This window comes from Rattus norvegicus, chromosome 9 (genome assembly GCF_021556685.1).
Source record: "Rattus norvegicus strain SHRSP/BbbUtx chromosome 9, alternate assembly SHRSP_T2T, whole genome shotgun sequence".
NCBI lineage: Eukaryota > Metazoa > Chordata > Mammalia > Rodentia > Muridae > Rattus > Rattus norvegicus.
In genome coordinates, this window is record NC_141542.1 from 7,927,676 (window position 1) to 7,946,739 (window position 19,064).

Below are 19,064 nucleotides of genomic sequence, written 5' to 3' on the forward strand. Positions count from 1 at the left end.
AATTAAGAGGGAGGATATTTATCAGCTTTCTATTTAAAGTGTATGTTAAAGCAGTAAAAGAGGCAGGAGTGGTGGGCCCTCAGGAGGCAGAGGCAAGTGGGTCTCTGTAAGCCAGCCTGGTCTACAGAGAGAATTCCAGGGCCTCCCAGAGAAAGTCTGTCTTGAAAGACCAAGGGCAGAGACAGAAAAAGAAAAAAGATCCTGCAATCCAAACATGCCATTCCTATTCATGGTAAATGTTTTATAATCTTTTGGGGTGTATGTCTGTGCGTGTGTGTTTGTGTGTGTGTGTGTGTTTGAGAGAGACAGAGACAAAGAGACAGAGACAGACAGACACGCAGGCATGCGCGCACGCACACACAGAGAGAGAGACAGAGAGAAAGGGAGAGAGGGAGTGAGGGAGGGAGGGAGAGAGAGAGAAAGAGAGAGACAGACAGAGACAAAGAGAGAGACAGAGAGAGACAGAGAGAGACAGAGAGAGACAGAGACAGAGACAGAGACAGAGACAGAGAGAGTGCTGACAGGGAATTAAAGCCAGGATATCCTTCTAACATGCTGGACAAGCACTCTATCCTGTGCAGCATCCTCTGCAGTTCTCTCTTTCCTTTAATATTGAAACAGTGTTGGTAAATCATCAGGGCACCCTTGAACTTTTTGTTTTCTTTGCCTCACAGACTCTCCTCCCAAGCAGCTGGGGTTAGGAGATTGCACCCCTAAGACCTACTTCCGGTAGGGTTCTCTTTGAAAAGTCATGTCTGTGAGGACCCCTTCACGTCTCTCCTTTTCCGAACATTTATAAAACACCATGCCTAAGAATCTTTTGCAGGGAATTGGATATTGCACTGGGAAGGCCCATTTCTTCATTTTGAGATTCTGGTTATAAACATGTCATAAATATAAATGCCAAACTCTGGAAATGCAGGTGTAGAGAGTCAAATTCTAATCAGACTTAAGTGATGTGGGGTTTTGCTCTAATCTCTATGGTGCTCTCCGTTCCCCAAGTCCATGTTTTTCCTTAGGGTGCTGCCTTTCCAGAGTACTGGTATGCTGCAGGGTGCTCAGTTCCACATCTGTCTGCACTATTTCAAAGTTTTCCTTCCAGCCCACACATCTATGCCTAGAGCTAGAGGTTAGAACCATCTGTCCCTGCTCATTAACCAACCATTCCAGATCTGTATGGTGGTTTTTTTTTTTTTTTCTCTGTACTAAAATTAGGACAGTCCAGGCCCGTTGTTACACCGATCACACCACAATGTAGTTACCTATCAAAGGCCAGGGGAGAATCAGATCTTCACCACTGCAGTTTCCAACTTGTCTTCATTTTGGAGACCTTGGAATTTCCCTCCCTTTAAGTGGGTGCATCCATCCCTATTTATTTTATTTTATTTTTTATTTTATTATCATTTTATCCAGCATTACTATATAGTTAATGGCAATTTTAAGTCTCTCGTTTTGCCAGTTCAAAAATAAAAGTAATATTTTTCATCACTACAAAAAGTAGTCATGACGGAATATGGCGCTCAAGCTGTTCAGTGATAGGAGATTATCTCCACCCACCACCCTACAGCGCGGCTTTGGTGTAGGTAGGCCCCATTTCTCCGACCTTGAGAATGTTCTCGAATTCTCTCAGCTGGCCTAGCCTGTTTCTGTCAAGCCTACAGGAAATGCTCGCATCACGATTTAAATGCCACGAGAGGAGAAATATTCTCGTGCGTGTTCACTGCTGTGTCCCTTGTACCTGATATTTCAGGCACTTTTCCCAAATGGGGAAAAAACGGGGGGAAAAAAGTCCTGACGGCTGAAGGGCCAGCCTGTGAGCATGTCCTCCAACACGCAACCGGACTCAACCTCCTACATGTGGCTGGTGAAAGGGGCGAAGGGGTCCGGCCAGGCGCTGCCTTCTGTCTAGAGGTGCCTGTTATTTTCTATTTCTAGGTGCGTTTCGTTACTTTCCCATTCGGTCGCCGGTCTTTTCCAACGGGACAACCCTGTGTATTCAAGGCGCCATTTTGAGGGAATGACTGGAATAAATGCTTTCCTGAGAGAACTCTGACCACAGTTCTGCACAGGACGTGTTTCAAAGAGTCTTCAGACACGGTTCTGGGGGACCCGGGAGTGGCCTGAGTCTGTCTGTCCGTCTGTCTGTGGGGCTCGGGCCTAGCTCGTCCCGAGAACTGTACCTCACGCATGCCCCACGCGCACCCCTCACCTACTCGGGTGGGCGTCGTGGGTCCTCCAGTCCCCCTGCGAGGGCCGAGCGCTGCCGCCCATTGGCTGAAGCCCACCACGAGGCCAGCCCCGCACAGTCATCCCGGGGGCGCGCCGCCCACGCCTCAGTGACTCAGTGACTCTCGCCACGCTTGCTTCCCGACTCCATTGTCTCCGAGGCCCTTGGCTCTCCTTCCACTGCCTCCGCGACATTTTGCCCGTTTATGGCCAGGCCGCCACTCCGCAGCTGCCCCGAGTAGCTGCTAGCCGCGTGGCTTCTGTGCCATCTTCGGGTTTTTTTCCAGGGGACCTCCGGCTGCCATCATGGTGAGCCAAGGGCAGGCCCTGGGTGACAGTGCAAGACCAGCCCAAAGCCAAAGACTCCTTACAGGGAGGATGAAATTCGGCTTTTTTGATGTAGCACGAAGAAATGGGGGAGAGAGCAAAAAGGGGTTCCTTCGTATTTCCGGTGCTGGGTTCCCCACTGGACAGCCCCCAGGGTAAGGCCTGGAGGGCAGGAGTTGAGGCCTTGTTGACTTTGGGTCCTACACAAGCACTGAGGGGCCCCGGGAGATGGCGGGAGGCCGGTGGCCACGGGCAGCCCTGGGGACCTCGGGCTGCTCCAGGGTGGGCCGGGTGCAGGACCTGGGCGTCACGTGACAGCCCTTTCCCGCCTTTGGGGGTAGGTGCCTTGGGTCAGGCCAGCTGCCACCCAGCCCTGAGGCGGCTTCCGGGTAGGGGCGGGCATGGGCTCCTCTGCTAGGTGAGGCCTAGGCTGGCAGAGGCAGGGCCTGTGGACTTCTGGATGCCAGCCCTGACTCCCCTGGCTCAGTCAGTATGGTTTTGGGGGGCTGGAGGCGGGGCCTTCGCAGGCCACCTTTGGCCAGGCCCTGTTGACAGTGGTGCCTAAGAGGTGGAGGTGGCTTGGCCTCAGCTTGAGTGTTTAGCTCAGGTGTGCGTGGGATGGGGAGGAGCCAGAGGCCTGAGTGGGGTTGGGGGAAGGGTGAAGGAGGGGATAGCAGGACAGGACACCTGCTGAAATCCCTACTCTACCCCAGGACACTGGCTTTGTAGCTTCCAGGCTAGCTTAGGCTACAGTAAGACTCTGCCTAGGAATCAGTACTGCAAAAGTTGATGGCCATTTAGTCACAAATCCCTTGTGAGTTGCATCTCGTTTATAATTTTTTTCATTTTCAAGGTAAAGGAAGAAATTTATACAGTTTACGACAGATGTTAAAAAAGAGTTGGACTTTAGTAATCATTTGTAAAAATTGTGAATCACAATTGTGAATTATCTATCACAATAATTAAGATCGCACAATACTGGACAGTTTACTCACTACATTAGTGTCAGAAATGTGATGACTTCAGGCTTTATATAGGGTAGTATTTGTGACATACATGGAAATTTGCTTAGCATAGTGATTTACTTACATTTCAAAAATGTTATCCTAAAATCTTTTAATAACTATTCTCAGCTTCTAGCAATATTTGATATGTGGATATTCAGATATAATGGAATGTGTTACTATACATAATAGGAAAGTGTGTGTGCTAGCCTCCAAGTTCATTGCTGGTATTCTAATATTCTCATTAACTCATAGCACATTTGGAGATATAATTAATCTGCCTTAAGTTTAATACAATTTTTTTCAGTATGCTATTATAGTCTACTGGTGGGTAAGATTATACTTTTCCACCAGTGTCAGTAGTGGGCCTGTAGGTGTGGGGAAAATCTCAACTATTGGGGGTAGTGGGGGCCAGAGGCCAAGGCAAGAGGATCACTTGAGCCCTTTAGAAATTCAAGTCAACTTTGGCAGTGTAAAACATCCTTTAAAATCTGTTGTACTCAAGAAATAGTGGCATGAGTTTGAAGCCAGTCTGGTGTACACTTCAGGCCAGCCAGATTTACATAATAAGGCCCTATCTCTTAACTTTAAAACTTACACTTTCTTGAACATCAGAGTTTGACTGACAAGTATTTGGTTGTCGAGTGGTTTTGATCATATTTTAAAAGAAGTAACTAAAGCATTTATCTGTTGTGGAAGTTTTAAATAAAAACAATATTAAGCATACAGTAGGCATTAGGTCTTATTAAAATGGAGTTCTTTGCTTTCTTGGTTTTGAGTGTCACCTACTGGATAAGGACCAGGATATGGTGTGCTTTCTTTAATATATAATACACTATTAAGACGAAACAGATTTTATATTTACTCAGGTGAAACAGGTAGTTTAAGCCCAAATCAAGCATCCTATGATATTTAATGCTTTATTTTCCTTCTCATTAAATTTTCTCATTCATTTTACTTTTGTATATAGAATACAATTAGAAGACATAGGAGATTTTTTTTCTAATATTTTTATAAAAGGAAACCCAATATTTTGAAAAATGAAAAGCAAGTTCTCCTGAAAGAATAAAAGAAGTCAGCAGGTTAAAAAAGCCCCAATAAATGTAGGTATTTGACTAAGTCCATGTTTGTTGTGTTCTGTTGTATTACCTCTTCTGTACACACATTCTCAGTTAAGTTCTACTTAGAAAAATTCATGTTAACCAATTAAGAATCTGCTGTATGATGATTGTAGAGAGTTTGGATCAGAATCAGGAAAAGGTGAGTTGTGTGTATAGACTCCCTGAAAATAAAAGATGGTGTCGTCTCTATTAACTCCCGAAAATTTCGAGATGGCAGTGGGGGCTTATATGGTGTTATTCAAGAAAGAGCTATTTCAAAACATGCATTAAACACAGTAGTATTAAGGAATAGGAACAGAATTCATGTATTTCTAAACTCGCCGGACATTAATATGGCGGTGTTAATTTCTATTAATTTGCTAACAGAAAGGCAAAGAAAAAAGATTGATTTAAGAGTTTGATACTTTTCTGTTTGGGGTTTTGAAGAGCTGTTTTGTTTACATTGGAGTTTTAATGTGCTTTGGATTTAACATACTCAGTAAAATTAAAATTTAATAATTTAATTCTTCCCTTCCAATTTGTATCCCTTTGAGGTCATTTCTCTGGCTAGGACTTCAAGAACTATATTGAATAAGTAGGGAGAGAGTAGGTAGCCTTGCCTAGGCCCTGATTTAGAGGGATTGCTTCACATTTCTCTCCATTTCTTTAATGTTAGCTACTGGATTTCTCTGTATTGCTTTCAATATGTTTAGGTATGGACCTTGAATTAATGGCCTCCCATTACCTTTGTCATTGTTAGGATACTAGTAGGATAGGTTTGATTGAAATATACTCTCAAGAATATTAACAAAACCATTGCCTCTTGTGTACCATCTGACAAGATGTCTTGTGACATCTACCAAGTTCACAGACAGTTCTTCACAAACTTCCCAAAGCCAGCAAATTGGAGCATGAAGAAAGCCATGTCCAAGGCATTCAAAACCAGCATCCTCACCAATGCCCCCAGAAAAGGCTTTCTTAAAAGGAGGGAGGTACTGAGACAGTTGACCATCATACACTCAGAGAAGACTGTGCCAGGAGAATTGGGGAAAGATTGTGGGAGAGAGTAATTAGGTATCAGTAGTCAGTGAGTAGAAAGTAAAGTGAAAAAGAAAAAATATATAAATAGAAATAAAATAAAGTTCTTTAACAAAATGGGACACAATGTATTGCTGAGCTATACTGTGTTTACACTTGCACAGGCTTTAACATCTAGAGAGACTAGATGTGATGAAGTAGGATGCCCTTGTCATTTACATATACTATGTATACAGCAAAGATAAATGCAGTGGAGAACACACAGATCAAAGTTCCATTGTTCCCTCACACATATATGGCTCTGCTTCCCTTTATCAGGACTGTGGAGGCCAGTGCTCATCCAGGTCTCAGGGCTCAACCAAAATGCAGTCCCCTATGATCTCTGGCCAAGTGCTCTTGTGTTCCAAACAGAACTCTGCCTCAGGCTGCAGAGGCACTGAAGGGCCAGCCTTCACCTTCAAGGTGCAACCACTCTTTCAGCCTTTCCAGGCTCTCTGTTACTCAACTGGAAGCTTCAGCAGAGGCCTTTCATCTCAATAACAGAAGGTTACTTGATCCAAAACATTGGAAAGCCATCCTACACTCCTGATTGCCTGCTTACCTGAGTCCAAACAGCATATCTCTCTTCTTTATGCCTGTTTTCCTGATTTGAAAGTAAATAATGTGATCATCTGTGGTGTTGGTGGTAAGAATAAAATCCTTAACATGAATAATAGGACCATACAGAGCATGGGCTTCACATTCTAGATACAGAGTGAATAGCTAGAGGGAATTACCAAAGAAAATAATAAGAATCCTAAAAACAATTACAAAAATAATGAAATGAATTAAAACAAAAAGAAAAGCAAAAACAAAAATACCTTGTGGGTGCTGGATTTAAAGGCATGTATTGACTTTGACCAGCTTTGTAGGTATTTGAAATAAAAAGCAAACAAACAAACAAACAGCCTTATTACACTTGCAGCTGTTGCAGGAGAGAAAGCTGGGAGATATCCTGTGCTGCTGCCCCCATGCTGTGATTCTGCAGCAGCAAGTTCCTTGGGAATAGAAACCTGTATGCAGTGGGATCCCTTGCTGGCCCTGGCATCTCAAAAATAGAGGCTTCCCTAATCCAAAACCTTGGAATCCAGTTTACTTCAGGCCAGGAATGAAGTCAACCATCATTAGTGAAAGAGGAAGGGAAAATTACATAGGAAAAATATGTGCCTTAATCAGAAAACATCCTCAACTTCTAAGACCTCCACAATCTCCACTCCTCTCTTCTGGGCTTTGCATATTGATGTTGTATAACTCCAGATGGTAGGAAAAGGCAGAGTTCTTCCCAGAAAAGTCATACATGATTTTCACCCTGACATATGTGAGGTGAGGTGGCATCGTATCACAGAGTCAAGAAAGCCGGGATAAGAACACAGAAGCCACAGATGACAATGCCAAATGGACTCCCTCCTGAACTTATGGACCCATTAAAATTGAGGTTTAGCCTAATCTTAGGCCATTCCACTCCCTGCCCACCTGCCTGCTTTTTATGTTTGCTATGAGTAAAAGTTCAGCTTGTAGCCCCAATATCTTCATGATTGGACTTGGAAATTCAGGAAGAATGATATTGGAGAAGGGATGGGTATGTGGTTTCAATGTGGTAACACATGGTCCAGGTTGATGTTGGCTCAGTGATGTCCAATTTAATTGTCTTGTTATATTTGTGAAAGGGAAGGTATCCAACTTAATATATAAAAGGTACAGAAATTTATTATTTTATATATGGCCTATAGTTGATCCCTATGTTCCCAAGAAAAGGGAGTTTTTATTGCAAAAAATAGGATTATAGATCATTGATTCTGTGAAATACATGGATATGTAAATAGAAACCATGTCAGATGTCATGGTCTGTACAGTAAGCAAATATTCCCCGGTTTTATGCAGTCAGAGGTCTAGAAAAAATACATTGGCCTCCAGAAAAAGGGAAAACCTTAGGAATCGAAATGTGTGTCACATGTATTGTCTTGGGTAGTAGATTTACTTTTAAGAAAAAAACTCCCTCCTCCTTGGTCCCTAGAGATTTGGGTGCTAAGAAAAATCTGTTCCCTAATTCAGGGTTGTAAGCAACTCTCCCCAGCAAAAGCATTGATGACCTCTAATGAAGCAGAGAGAAACATCTAGCTTTGGAATAGAGGTTGCCAAACAGTATTCCCAGTGACATATGAGAGACTGGAGGAAAGGGCCCCCACAGAAATTGATCCATTTGGGTAAAGCTAGTTAGCAGGTAGGCCATAGAACTTCCCACTGACATCATCAGTAAGCCCTTCACTGGACAATCTATTGTATCTAAGAGATCCCTAGAATCTCCTGTGTGTGATGTCACCAGTGTTGTGGTGACACCAACTGCCTTTGGGATATTCCTTCAGTTCCCTTTGGGTTCACAAGCAGGCATGTTTCGCCAGCTGCTCAGGCTATTTCGCAAGGAAAGTGGAGATCAAGGAGAGACCACACCAAGGCAGAAGGAAGATGACCTCCTCTCTAGTAAAACAGGAAGGAGGAAATCATTCTGGGGAAGGCTTGGTGAGTCCTGGGCAGAGTTGGGGAACATCCTCAAGGAGGTAGGTTTGAGGTGTGCCTTCAAGGACTAGGCCTTACAAGCAGGAGCCTTGGTATTTCTCAAAGGCAAACCAAGAGTCAGGAGTTCCCGATCATTAATTTGAGAGAAAGCCAGAAAGTGGTAAGCCTTCAGTTTCTTTTCTGGAAGTTCTTTAATTGTGAGTGGCAGTTGGAGGCACTGTGAGATTAAGCATGTTTCCATTCATGGTGAGGAGTTGAAGCATTTCATCCTCTAGATTACTGTAGGTTACATAAGTCTCTGATGGCGAGAACAAGGAAGGATGTGCCCCTGGAAATGAATTGAGTTCTCAGACACTTTGGGCTGAAAAATACATGATTAGAGCTTGATGGTGCTAAGCATTATGAACTCCAGGATTATGTGCACCACAGCTGATATGAGATAATAATGTCCCAGATGTTTATGTCTCAGTCAGATTCTAACTTTCAGTGTCAGGGGTCCTGTAATAGTGAGTGTGGCACGTGTATGGCATTAGAGCTTGGGAAGAGGGACATAGCTTAAGAATCCAGTTCAAGAAAGCTTTTCTGCTCTTTCAGGGATTCACCCAGTCTCTACCATTTCCCCTTCCTCAACCTCCTTTTGGGATTCAGAATGACGTTTTCTGCCCATGGGCCATAATATGCAAATTCACTTGGGTTTATCTATCTATTTATCTATCAGGATTTGGTAGGAAGACATCATCCCAAAATGTCATCAGTGAGCAAGAGAAGTGTCGAAAGGAACTGGAGGAACTCAAACTTGAAATCCAGAAGTGTAAATTCGAGAGGGATGAACTTTATCAAATCCTGGACCTTTATATCTATGATGATTGGGACCTCAGGTAGTCATTATGCCCAGTAACCTGTTCACCGTCTTGTGTTCTGTTCTCTCTCTGCTAACCCAAGATTTCCTCATAGCACGAGAGAGTTTCACCTCCCATCCTGGATTTTAAAGAGCCTTGGCAGGCATTTGCTTGTGAGATAAGCTAGGTGCTGTGTGTTTAGGGTCAACCTCTTTTGTACTTGACCCTGAGCTCCTTGGATTAGCATTGGTTCTGTTAACAGCTAGAAGGACCTGGTCACACTTGCTGCCTCTAAGTGCGGGAATGAAATGCCTGCATGACATCACTCTTTTCCTCTGATTTTGTTCATTATACACTGATTCTATAGCACCTCCATGCATGTAGTTGGGATTCTCCTTGTGTTTTATATGGGTTGGTATGTATGTATGTGAAAGTATTTGTGGGTTTTATGGTCACGGTCAGGGAGTCTGGGGAGTTTGATGGGATCTGAGGATTTGTGTGATGGACAGTTTGCAGGTCATGATGGTGTGGAAGCCCACAGGGATCAACAGAGCACTTTGCATCTTCTATTTACTTAGGTGGTAGATAGGACTCTCCTGAGGGAAGGAGGGGTTACAAATCCTCTTCCCTGTCAAAGTAGTTATGCCCTCTGGTAATTCAGGGAACAGTAGGAAACAAGGTTTGAGAATCCCTGTTTTCAAAACAAAAGAAATGTCATCACAACTATCTGTTGGACCCAAGCCACTCCAGTACAGAGGGTCTTTGCAGAACCATATCTCCACAGTCTTTGAAAGAGTCCTTATTTCAAAATAACTCTTTGCTGATTTGCATAGAAACATTTCCTTGAAAGAATTGTTGTTGGAGTCTCACTGTTGTGTTTTTGCTCTGGTCTTTGTGTTTGCCACATGATTCCCTACCCCCTCCTTTCTTAAATTTGAATTTTTTATTGGTTTTTTTATTTACACTTCACCTAATTCTGAAATCAGGAGTTCAGATTGTTATTTCTTCCTTGGGCCATGTCCCAACACAGGCTGGATGTCGAATTGCCAAAACTTCAATCCGAACATGAGAGGAGAATGATGTCTATGCAAATGATGACCAACTCAATAAGTGATGCCATGGAGAGGTACAAGGAGCTCATACAAGCGAACAGTTCCTACCGGTGAGTCACTGACAGAGATGAGAACCCAGCACTAGGCAGGAAATGCTTCTGTCCTGTATGACTTTGAACCAGATTCAGGGCTCTGGTTCCGTAGTGTCTGACTCTTAACAAGAAGCCTGCCTCCTGGCAAGGGTCTTAGATTAGTAACTAATGGACTCATTTGTCGTACATGGGAAGTGTGTAGAAGACACTCCAATTGTTATTTTCCCCATTGAGGATACTCTAGATAGAAAGTTTTGAACCATGATGGGAATATCAATCAACTCTGAACCTGTAGGACTCTGACAGCAGATTTAAAGATCTGTGATGCATGAGAAACACATGGAAAGATTGTATAGCTATTGGGTCTTCAACTAACCCTCAGAGGGGATTTCCCCACTATGTGAAGATGGTTTTAGCACACCATAGATATATAAGCACCCATATGGACCATCTCTTCTTCCTTGATTTAGGTAAACCGTCTTAGTGTCAGGATTTTCAGAAGTACTTTGATTCATGTGGATTGTGGATTCTGGATTTGACCCCCTCTAGTTGGTGCTAACTTGTATAGTGTGGCTCTATTCTGCGGATGTCTGGGGATGAGGACCCATGAAGGGATGATTATACTTGCAAGAGTGAGAGGCAAATAGAAGCTGGCTGGGATTTACCATTTTTTGTTTGTGCTTCAGCATCAGGCACTCCCAGTTCCTGCGTGAACAAGCTCAATTGAAGAACAAAATACAGATTTTGCTGAATGAGAAGAGAGCACAGCTGGTGGAGCAGACTGAACTGCCAGCATCCTCTGTGGAGGCAAAGAGGCTCTGTGAAGAGGCCGGAATGAACATCTGTGTCCCCAGTGCCAAGCAACAGCAGGTAGGGTTAGACCTCAGGGTCAGGTTGTCCTCATGTCTTACCATAAACATAGACAAACCACTGTAACTGTCTATTGACTGATCCATGTACTGTCCTCTGTCTCATCCAAGTGTTCATTTATGTGATGGCTTACAAGGCTTTCTGTGGAGATAGCCCTTTTGCAAGAAACGGCATGTTTGGAAAGCAAAAGCTCCTGCTCTTTGAGAATCTGCAGTTTGTTAAGGAAGATAAGTTGATCACACATCACAGCACTACATGCCATTATGTGTGGAGGGTACTATGTGCAAGCCCCTCTTTAGACTAGAACAGGGCTTTGAGGGATGAAGCAAAAGCCTGGAGCTCATTTTCTTTACAGGGATCATTTGAGACTCCAGGAAGTAAGTAGTTTTCAAGGAGGAGAGCCTGGTGGAAATGGCAAAAAAAAGGTTCTAATTGTCATTTGTGGTAGCTTTTGTTCTTCCTCCCCCATCCCCCTCTATATGAAGATGGTGTCTGCATGCTTCATAGATCTTGGGTAACTACAGAGCCTGAGGAGCAGCATGTCAGTCCTGTCTTATTTGAGTGCTCCTGGAGAGTTCACATCTGGGCCTTACAATATGAAGCTGGTTAGAAGAGCAAGGATGTGGAAAAGGTTTCTCAAAGGCTGAGGGTTGGCATGAGAGATTTGAGACTTCAAGAACAAAGTTATGCGTATGTACCCCCAATTCTCACCAAGAAAGCTGCATTGCTGTGCTGACCTGCATCTTGGGGAACATGCGGGGAGGCCAGTTCATGACAAGCAATTTTGTCTAGTCATCATCCAACTTAGTCCTTTAAGCCTAGGTCTCTCAACAAACCTGAAGCTTCCTGTTTTGTGCTGGCCAGCAGTCTTTGCATTACTGGTCCAGTTCCAGGTGGAGCCCCCTCTCTTATTTTCTCAACACATTCTTAAAACATTCAGTGATTTTCAAAATAAGGATTAGATTTCTTCACTTTACCTGAACATAGGTATCCCCCTGGAAGACTCTGGTTTGTCTTATTGGTTTTGCCATGATCTTGCATGGAATCCTAGAGTGCATCCCTCTGCTGACATTTCTTTGCTGATTATATCATGGGCATGGCATTCTTTTAGGATAGACTCCCTCTCAATATTGTACAGTGCTGCATTTCAGAAAAGTCACTGTATGTTATTTATTTAGCCTTTTTCTGACTGACATTTAGGTTGTTTTAATATCACATGAACTCTAATGTGATGAAAAGTTCCTGGTAAATGACCATGAGTCACTGCCTTCTCTGATGCTTCCAAGGTCTTCTATGAAGGAAACAGTGTAATTTTAGTGAGGGGCCTATGATGAGTCAGCATAGAGCTTGATGGAGTCTTTTCCTAGAAATCTCTGTCTTGGGAATTTGATGTGGTGTTGTTTAGGCTATTTGTGCAGAACATGTAACTTACTTGTAGGACCATCAAGTATCTGCATAGAAAGGTTTCCTGAAGTGGAAATGAGTACAGGCCAGGGCAGCACAGCCTGCTTGAGTCTAAGAGACTCGTACACAGCATTGATCCCACTAATTCCTCACTCAACAGGAAATGTGCTGCATAAGAGCAAAGTTTTCATTTGTGCATGTGAGTGTGTATCTGTGTGTGTGTGCCCGCGCACGTGCGCATGTGTGTGTGTGTGTGTGTGTTTCTGTGTGTGTGTGTGTGTGTGTGTGTGTGTGTGTGTGTGTGTGTGTGTTTACCAGCAGTGGCTGAGCATGTTTATTCTCATGTTGTGTCTTTTTCTAATGCTGGATGATTTTTCAAGTCTTTTTGGTATGGGAATTTATATATAGGAGTGTGGGTGAGTGTGTGTGTGTGTGTGTGTGTGTGTGTGTGTGTGTGTGTTTGTGTGTGTATGTGTTTTTTCAGTAGTGAACGTCTGTTTCCCTCTATTTCCAAGTTTCATGAGAAACGAACTCTAAGAGTTCACTTTACATCCATGAAACATGAAATACAGCTGCCCAGTCATTTGGCATCTCCATCTAGCTCTGTACAGCCAAAGGACACTTAACTTATTAACTAATTCTGTTTTCAAAAAATTCATAACAGAATTATCTTGCGAAGTCTGGGGAGGAGTGGGAAATATGTTCAAGTGAGTCCAGTTTCACAGGGGTAACAAATGGTAAAGACCTGGATCTTGCAGGTCCCTTTTTGTTATGGTGTAGAAGCAGGACAATAAAGTTCTTTAGAAATGCAACCCCCCAAAAAGAGGACACAAAAACACCTGTAAAGTTAGATTTTCAAGTGATTAGGGGAAAAGTACTGATCTGCATTGAAATCCTTTGGAGCACATCAAAGGAAAGGAGTACAGGGAGGTAAGGGCAAGGCTTCTCTATAAAACCATGAGTTTATGCTGCTTCTCTGTTCTTTGTGAATTGTGAAAGCCCACTGGAAGTTTGTGTCACTCACTGTGTCTTCTCCGAGGTTGCTTTCCACATTGCCTGCTACCATTTCTTTCCAGCTACCTTGGCAACTCCAGCTTCCCCTGGGCTGTTGGCTTGGATTTTATTCATTGAGAATTTGAGTTGCTTGGAGTTGTATCATCATACAGCAAAAGTCCCATATGCTGTGGTGCAAGAACAGGACAGTTTCAGGAGCCCCTTTAGGTGCACAGATAATCCAAAGCACTCCCCTATGTTATCTGTGTAGTATTCTGCAAGTGCTGTTAATCAACATCATTGTCTCTCAGTTAATTTCAGCCTCAATGAGGTTAGGAGAAATGATGAACTTCAGATGGGTCTGGGAGTGTAAGAACAGGTAGCCCTATGAGAAGCCATGTTCAGAAAGTGGAACAGAAGTTTTAGTTAACCCAGTGATTCCACAAAAAGGAGTAGGTGTTGCCACTGCAACTAGGGAGCATCAGTGTTGTAGTCGTCCCAGAGCAGCCTGGAAGGAGAATCAATCCAGACGTCCATCAGCCAAGGAGTAAAAATGTACCATAGGGTGGAGCCCTTTATGGATTCTTATTCAGTGTGAGATAATCCATGCAAGCTTTTACTTACTTACTCACTCAAAATATCTGTGGCACAATCACATTACCTGGAGAAAATTTATTGATTTCGATCCTGGTTATGGAGATTTCCTATGATTCTAGCTTTGGGCATGAAGTCACTCAGACTATGGTAAAGAGAGCTCCGATTAGAAGAAGCTGCACACTGTGGGGAAAGTCTGAAAGAGTGAACAAGAACAAGAGTCTAGTCCACCACCAACATATGATCCCTTGCTGGGGAACAAGACTGCTCTACATAGCCTTGGGAACTTGCTAAGCAAGATTGGTAATAGGGAAAGAACCCTGAGTCTATATCGATTTATAAGAGGACAGCACATCACTGACTGAGCTGTTTATAGGCTCTTGTCACTATGTACATATGCCACACAACATTTGTTTTTATGCCTCCAGCATATCCTGGGGAATCTTTACATTAAGCATTAATGTTCAGGTAGGAACACAGGCTGGAAGAAGCCATTTGAATATGCTTCCCTATATAAATACCCTTTTTGGGTGAATGACCACCCACATGGTTTTCAGCATCAGGCAGCTAAAGAGCTACTCAGAGTATTGTTCTGGTACAGTTCATGTGAATTTTGCCCATGAAACAATATATATGATCCTTTGGATTTCTTGGTATTTTCTACTCCTTTCTTCCTGTGATCTCTCCGGAAAGATCTAAGGTCATTTTCTCTTCTGTCCTCTCACAAATTGCCTTGCACTAGCAATAGACTTACAGGGGTGCTGGTGTGTTTCTACATCACAATCACCTTTAATGTCCATGTGTACGCTGGGAAGATTTGCATGGAGCACATTCTCAGTGATTACAGGATCTATGCAATTCCCATGGATTTGATGTGAGATGGCTTCTCTGTGTATTTGCAGGTACAGCGGTTAAAATGGAACCTAGGCAGGTTCCTTCACTGCAAACATAATCAGAACTTTCACCTCAGTTCTGGGCATGTTCTCCAGAAGGCATCCACATGGTATTCTAGGTTGCTCATAGCTCTCTTGAACTGCGATTCAGAGACAGCTACAATGTTATTATTCAATATATTATACCTGGACCAGTGGAAAAATATGCTCATTTTTTCTAAATTCCAGTACAGTGCATAGTCCACAGTTTAAATTCTAGCAGTTTTTAAAAGCTGAGATATAAATCCAAGCCCAAGTACTCTATGACACTTGAGGATGCAGGGACTTACCTCAGCTGACAGGTCATGCTGGATTGTCCAACTGAATAGAGCTGATGTAAGAGGGAGAGCAGAATAGACAACCCCTCACTAAACCTTTTTTCCCTTGCTCTGCCAGGTCTGAAATTCTCCAGCAGAAACTCAAACATGACATAGACCAGGACAAGATCTCCCTTGGTGAGAAGTGGTACAGGAGGAGCGCTAAGTGTGCACAGCAAATACACCACTATTGCATCTCATCTGTAATGTCCATAGCAATTGTGGACTGCATTTTCCTCCTTTAGTTTGATTTCTTTGGATTGAATAGGCTGTACTTTCACCTCGCCTCTCTCCAGCAAGTGTACAGTTTTGGAGGGACCCAGAGAAGTGCTGATGCACATCAATCAAGAGCTGCTGGTCATCCAGAAAGACTGTGCACGTGTAAATTTGTACTTTTCCTGATGGGTCATCCAAAAGGGTTTCATGGAGATCAGTTCACAACATTGGAAAGACTTTGAGACAAAGACTGTGATGTATTTTATACTCGGTATTGGATGGTCTTGTCCTTCATACCCCACTCCAATAGAAGAGACCTCCTTACATTCCGCTTGAAAAGATTATTACCATCAGTAACTGCTTATCTATTATGTTCCAAGGCCAACTACGGGGTATAAATCTGTTCTGCAGAATGAATAGCAAAAGAATGTTTAGCACAATTCCTCTGTTTAGATTTTGGTTTGAGTTTTGATTATTTTGGTTCTTTGGTTTTTCTTGTATTCATTTGAAAGTTTGTTATTTATTTGTTTTTGTTTTATTCTTACAGTTGATTCGCTATTTTGATAAGGATATAGACTGTATATATTGACTACCCACATCTGGTTACTATTGAGTAAACTGGATGTATTCTTTTAAATAAAACAGTGATCTCAAACTCTTCACTCTTAAGAACCTTTTTATTGATCATTAGTGTCACCATCTGAAATCCCACAGCTATCAGGTAGCGATGGATCTCTGCATTCTCGTGGGGACTGGGCATCATAATTACTTCCCAGTCAGACTGAGATACAAAAGCCATTATACAGTCACTGTAGACTGTGTTTCCAACTGTGTGAATACCATGTTCATCATGCAAAAATTACCCACGGTGTAACCTTGTTGTCAATATTTAGATACCACTTAATTATGCTGTTTTGTGGATGAGAGTGTTGAATATATTAATGGGATATACATCAGGTTTTCTGTAATATTTCCCAGGAAATAAAAGCATGGGATAAGGGAGATTAAAAGCAATCAGGAAGCCAACACCCAAATTTTGTTTTGGAAAGAACTGAACACCCAGAAATTTGGATGATCCTGACCACAGCACAGACCGTCACTTCTGTCCACCTCTGCACACATCCCTGGCCCAAGAGGAAACTGCACAGTGCCTCCGATACAGGAATATGAGAGCAGTCAGCGACAGGAACCTACTTGGTCCAGCCTGGACCCAGAACTGAACTGAGTACCGAGAATATTTGAAGAAAACCAAAGGCATAGTATTCTGTGTTTCCTGATTGTGGCTTTTTTTAACACTCTAAATGCGATTTTGTTTTGTTTTGTTTTGTTTTTGGATATTTTTTCATTTCCATTTCAAATGTTATTCACTTTCCTTTTTTCCCGGAAATAAGACCCCCTATACCATGGCACTCCCTTCTTCTATAACGTGTTCCCTTTCACATCGACCCCCTTTCCCTACTCCTGACATTCCCCTACACTGAGGGTCCAACCTAGACAAGACCAATCGTTTCTCCTTCTATTTGTGCCCAATAAGACCATGCTCTACTACATAAGCATTTGGATCATAGGTCAGTCCATGTATAGTCCTTGGGTAGTGGTTTAGTCCCTGGAAGCTCTGGTTGGTTGGCATTGTTGTTCTTATGGGGTTGCAAGTCCCTTCAGCTCTTTTAACCCTTTCTCTAATTCCTCCATCTTGGATCTAGTTCTCAGCTCGATGATTTATTGCTAGCATTCGCCTCTGCAATTGACATGATTTGTCTGTGCCTCCCAGTAGATTGTTATAGCAGGATCCTGTCATCATGGTCTCCTTAGCTGCATCAATCTTATCTATTTTGGTTGATATATATACATATATATATACATATACATATATATGTATATATATATATATTCACTGTCTCCTCCAAACTTTTGCCTCCATATCCCGACCTATGAATGTATTTGTTCTCCCTTTTAACAAGGAGTGAAGCATCTGCATTTCAGTGGTCCTTCTTCTTGAGAGGCAAATGCTAGCAGCAAACATTGAACTGAGACTGGGCTTCCCATTGGAGGAAATAATGAAAGTATTGGAAGACCTGAAGGGGTTTGCAACCCCATAAGAACAACAATGCCAACCAACCAGAGCTCCCAGGGACTAAACCATTACCCAAGGACTATACATGGACTGACCCATGGCTCCAGCTGCATATGTAGCAAAGGATGGCCTTGTTGGGCACCAATGGAAGGAGAAGCATGTGGTCCTGCCAAGGCTGGATCCCCCAGTGAAGGTGTATATGGGGGGGGGACAAATTGGGTGGGGAACATTGTTATAGAAGAAGGAGAGTGGGATGGGATAGAGGGCTTATGTTCGGGAAACCAGGAAAGGAAATAACACTTGAAATGTAAGTAAAAATTATTCAATAAATGAAAAAAATCTGAAAAAAATGAATTTGTGACCAATGGTGCTGGGTTAATTCCTCACAAGTTGATCAGATCTTGAAGAAGTTCACATTGATAGATTTCTAGGGTAGGAACTCCCAACATTCCCTGCTTCAGTAAAAATAGGGCTATGTATTCAGGCCCTTCTCAGCGTAAGAGACACAGACTGTCCCTTCACAGATCATGGGAGACAAAAAAAACAATGAAAGTTCCAAGCCTATACAGCTGGGTGTGGTCGTGGTTTGGCCTTGTCTACCTGGATGGTTAATCACAAGAGTTCCACTTTTCTGTATTTGAAGTATGGAAATGAGCTGGAGAAACGAATCAGCAGTTAAGCACAGTGGCTGCTGCTCTTTCAGAGGACCTGGGTTAGAGTCCTAGTACCCACATGGCAGCTCTCAACACTCCATAACTCTAGTCCCAGGGATCTCATGCCCTCTTCTGATCTTTCTACACACCAGGCACACACTACTGCCCAGATATACATGCAAGCAAAAGACCTGTGGACATGAAAACAAAGAAACAAATACAAGCGAATAAATAAATCTGTGGAAACCACTATATCTCAACAGAGCATAGGTTTGCTACAAAAATAAATGAACTTTTTTTTGTCATCTACATGAATTTATTCATACTTTCTTAAATAAAAGATGAAAAGGATGAGAAGGAGGAAGAGGAGGAGGAGGAAGATGAGGAGAAGAAAGAGGAGGAAGAAGAAGATGAGGAGAAGTTGGAAGAGGAGGAGGAAGATGAGGAGAAGTTGGAAGAGGAGGAGGAGGAGCAGGAGGAGGAGGAGGAAGAGGAGGAAGAGGAGGAGGAGGAGGAAGAGGAGGAGGAGGAGGAGGAGGAGGAGGTGGTGGTGGCCAGGGAAGTTATTCATAAACACTGAACAGGAACCAAGACTCCAAAACTTGAGTACTCCTTGTACCCTCAGCCTCCAACCCTCCCGGAGTTCCTTTCCAACAAGACACCCAGATCAGCAGCAGAGGTACCTGGGGTCAGCACTCAGATTGTGAACAATGGGATGGAAGGGGAAAGTTCAAAAATGGGAGCTGAGAAGGGGAAGGGATGAAGAAGAGATATCCTAGG

General features: G+C 43.0%; 1 protein-coding gene across 4 annotated transcripts; it reads left to right on the top strand.

Annotated features, from left to right (window-relative positions):
• The first annotated feature begins 2,335 nt into the window (after window positions 1–2,335).
• Window positions 2,336–16,212, top strand: Spetex2dl1 (Spetex-2D protein like 1). Of its 4 annotated transcripts, none has more exons than XM_087567950.1 (5): window positions 2,336–2,535; window positions 8,967–9,126; window positions 10,118–10,249; window positions 10,918–11,101; window positions 15,421–16,212. In XM_087567950.1, the coding sequence occupies exons 3-5, from the start codon at window positions 10,164–10,166 to the stop codon at window positions 15,424–15,426; spliced, it is 276 nt and encodes a 91-aa protein (XP_087424076.1). In that variant the 5' UTR covers window positions 2,336–2,535; window positions 8,967–9,126; window positions 10,118–10,163; the 3' UTR covers window positions 15,427–16,212. The 4 variants fall into 4 exon arrangements, with proteins under 4 accessions (XP_087424076.1, XP_087424075.1, XP_087424077.1 ...); XM_087567951.1 differs by lacking the exon at window positions 2,336–2,535 and adding an exon at window positions 7,986–8,251; XM_087567949.1 differs by lacking the exon at window positions 8,967–9,126 and having other exon boundaries at window positions 2,353–2,535.
• The last annotated feature ends 2,852 nt before the right edge of the window (window positions 16,213–19,064 follow it).

Excerpts from the sequence above, each read along its gene's own strand:
- Spetex2dl1 (XM_087567951.1), top strand. The coding sequence starts at position 8,122 with ATGTTTCGCCAGCTGCTCAGGCTATTTCGCAAGGAAAGTGGAGATCAA. Across the intron at positions 9,127-10,117 it reads TATGATGATTGGGACCTCAG|GCTGGATGTCGAATTGCCAA; the intron begins GTAGTCATTATG and ends GTCCCAACACAG. Across the intron at positions 10,250-10,917 it reads CAAGCGAACAGTTCCTACCG|CATCAGGCACTCCCAGTTCC; the intron begins GTGAGTCACTGA and ends TTTGTGCTTCAG.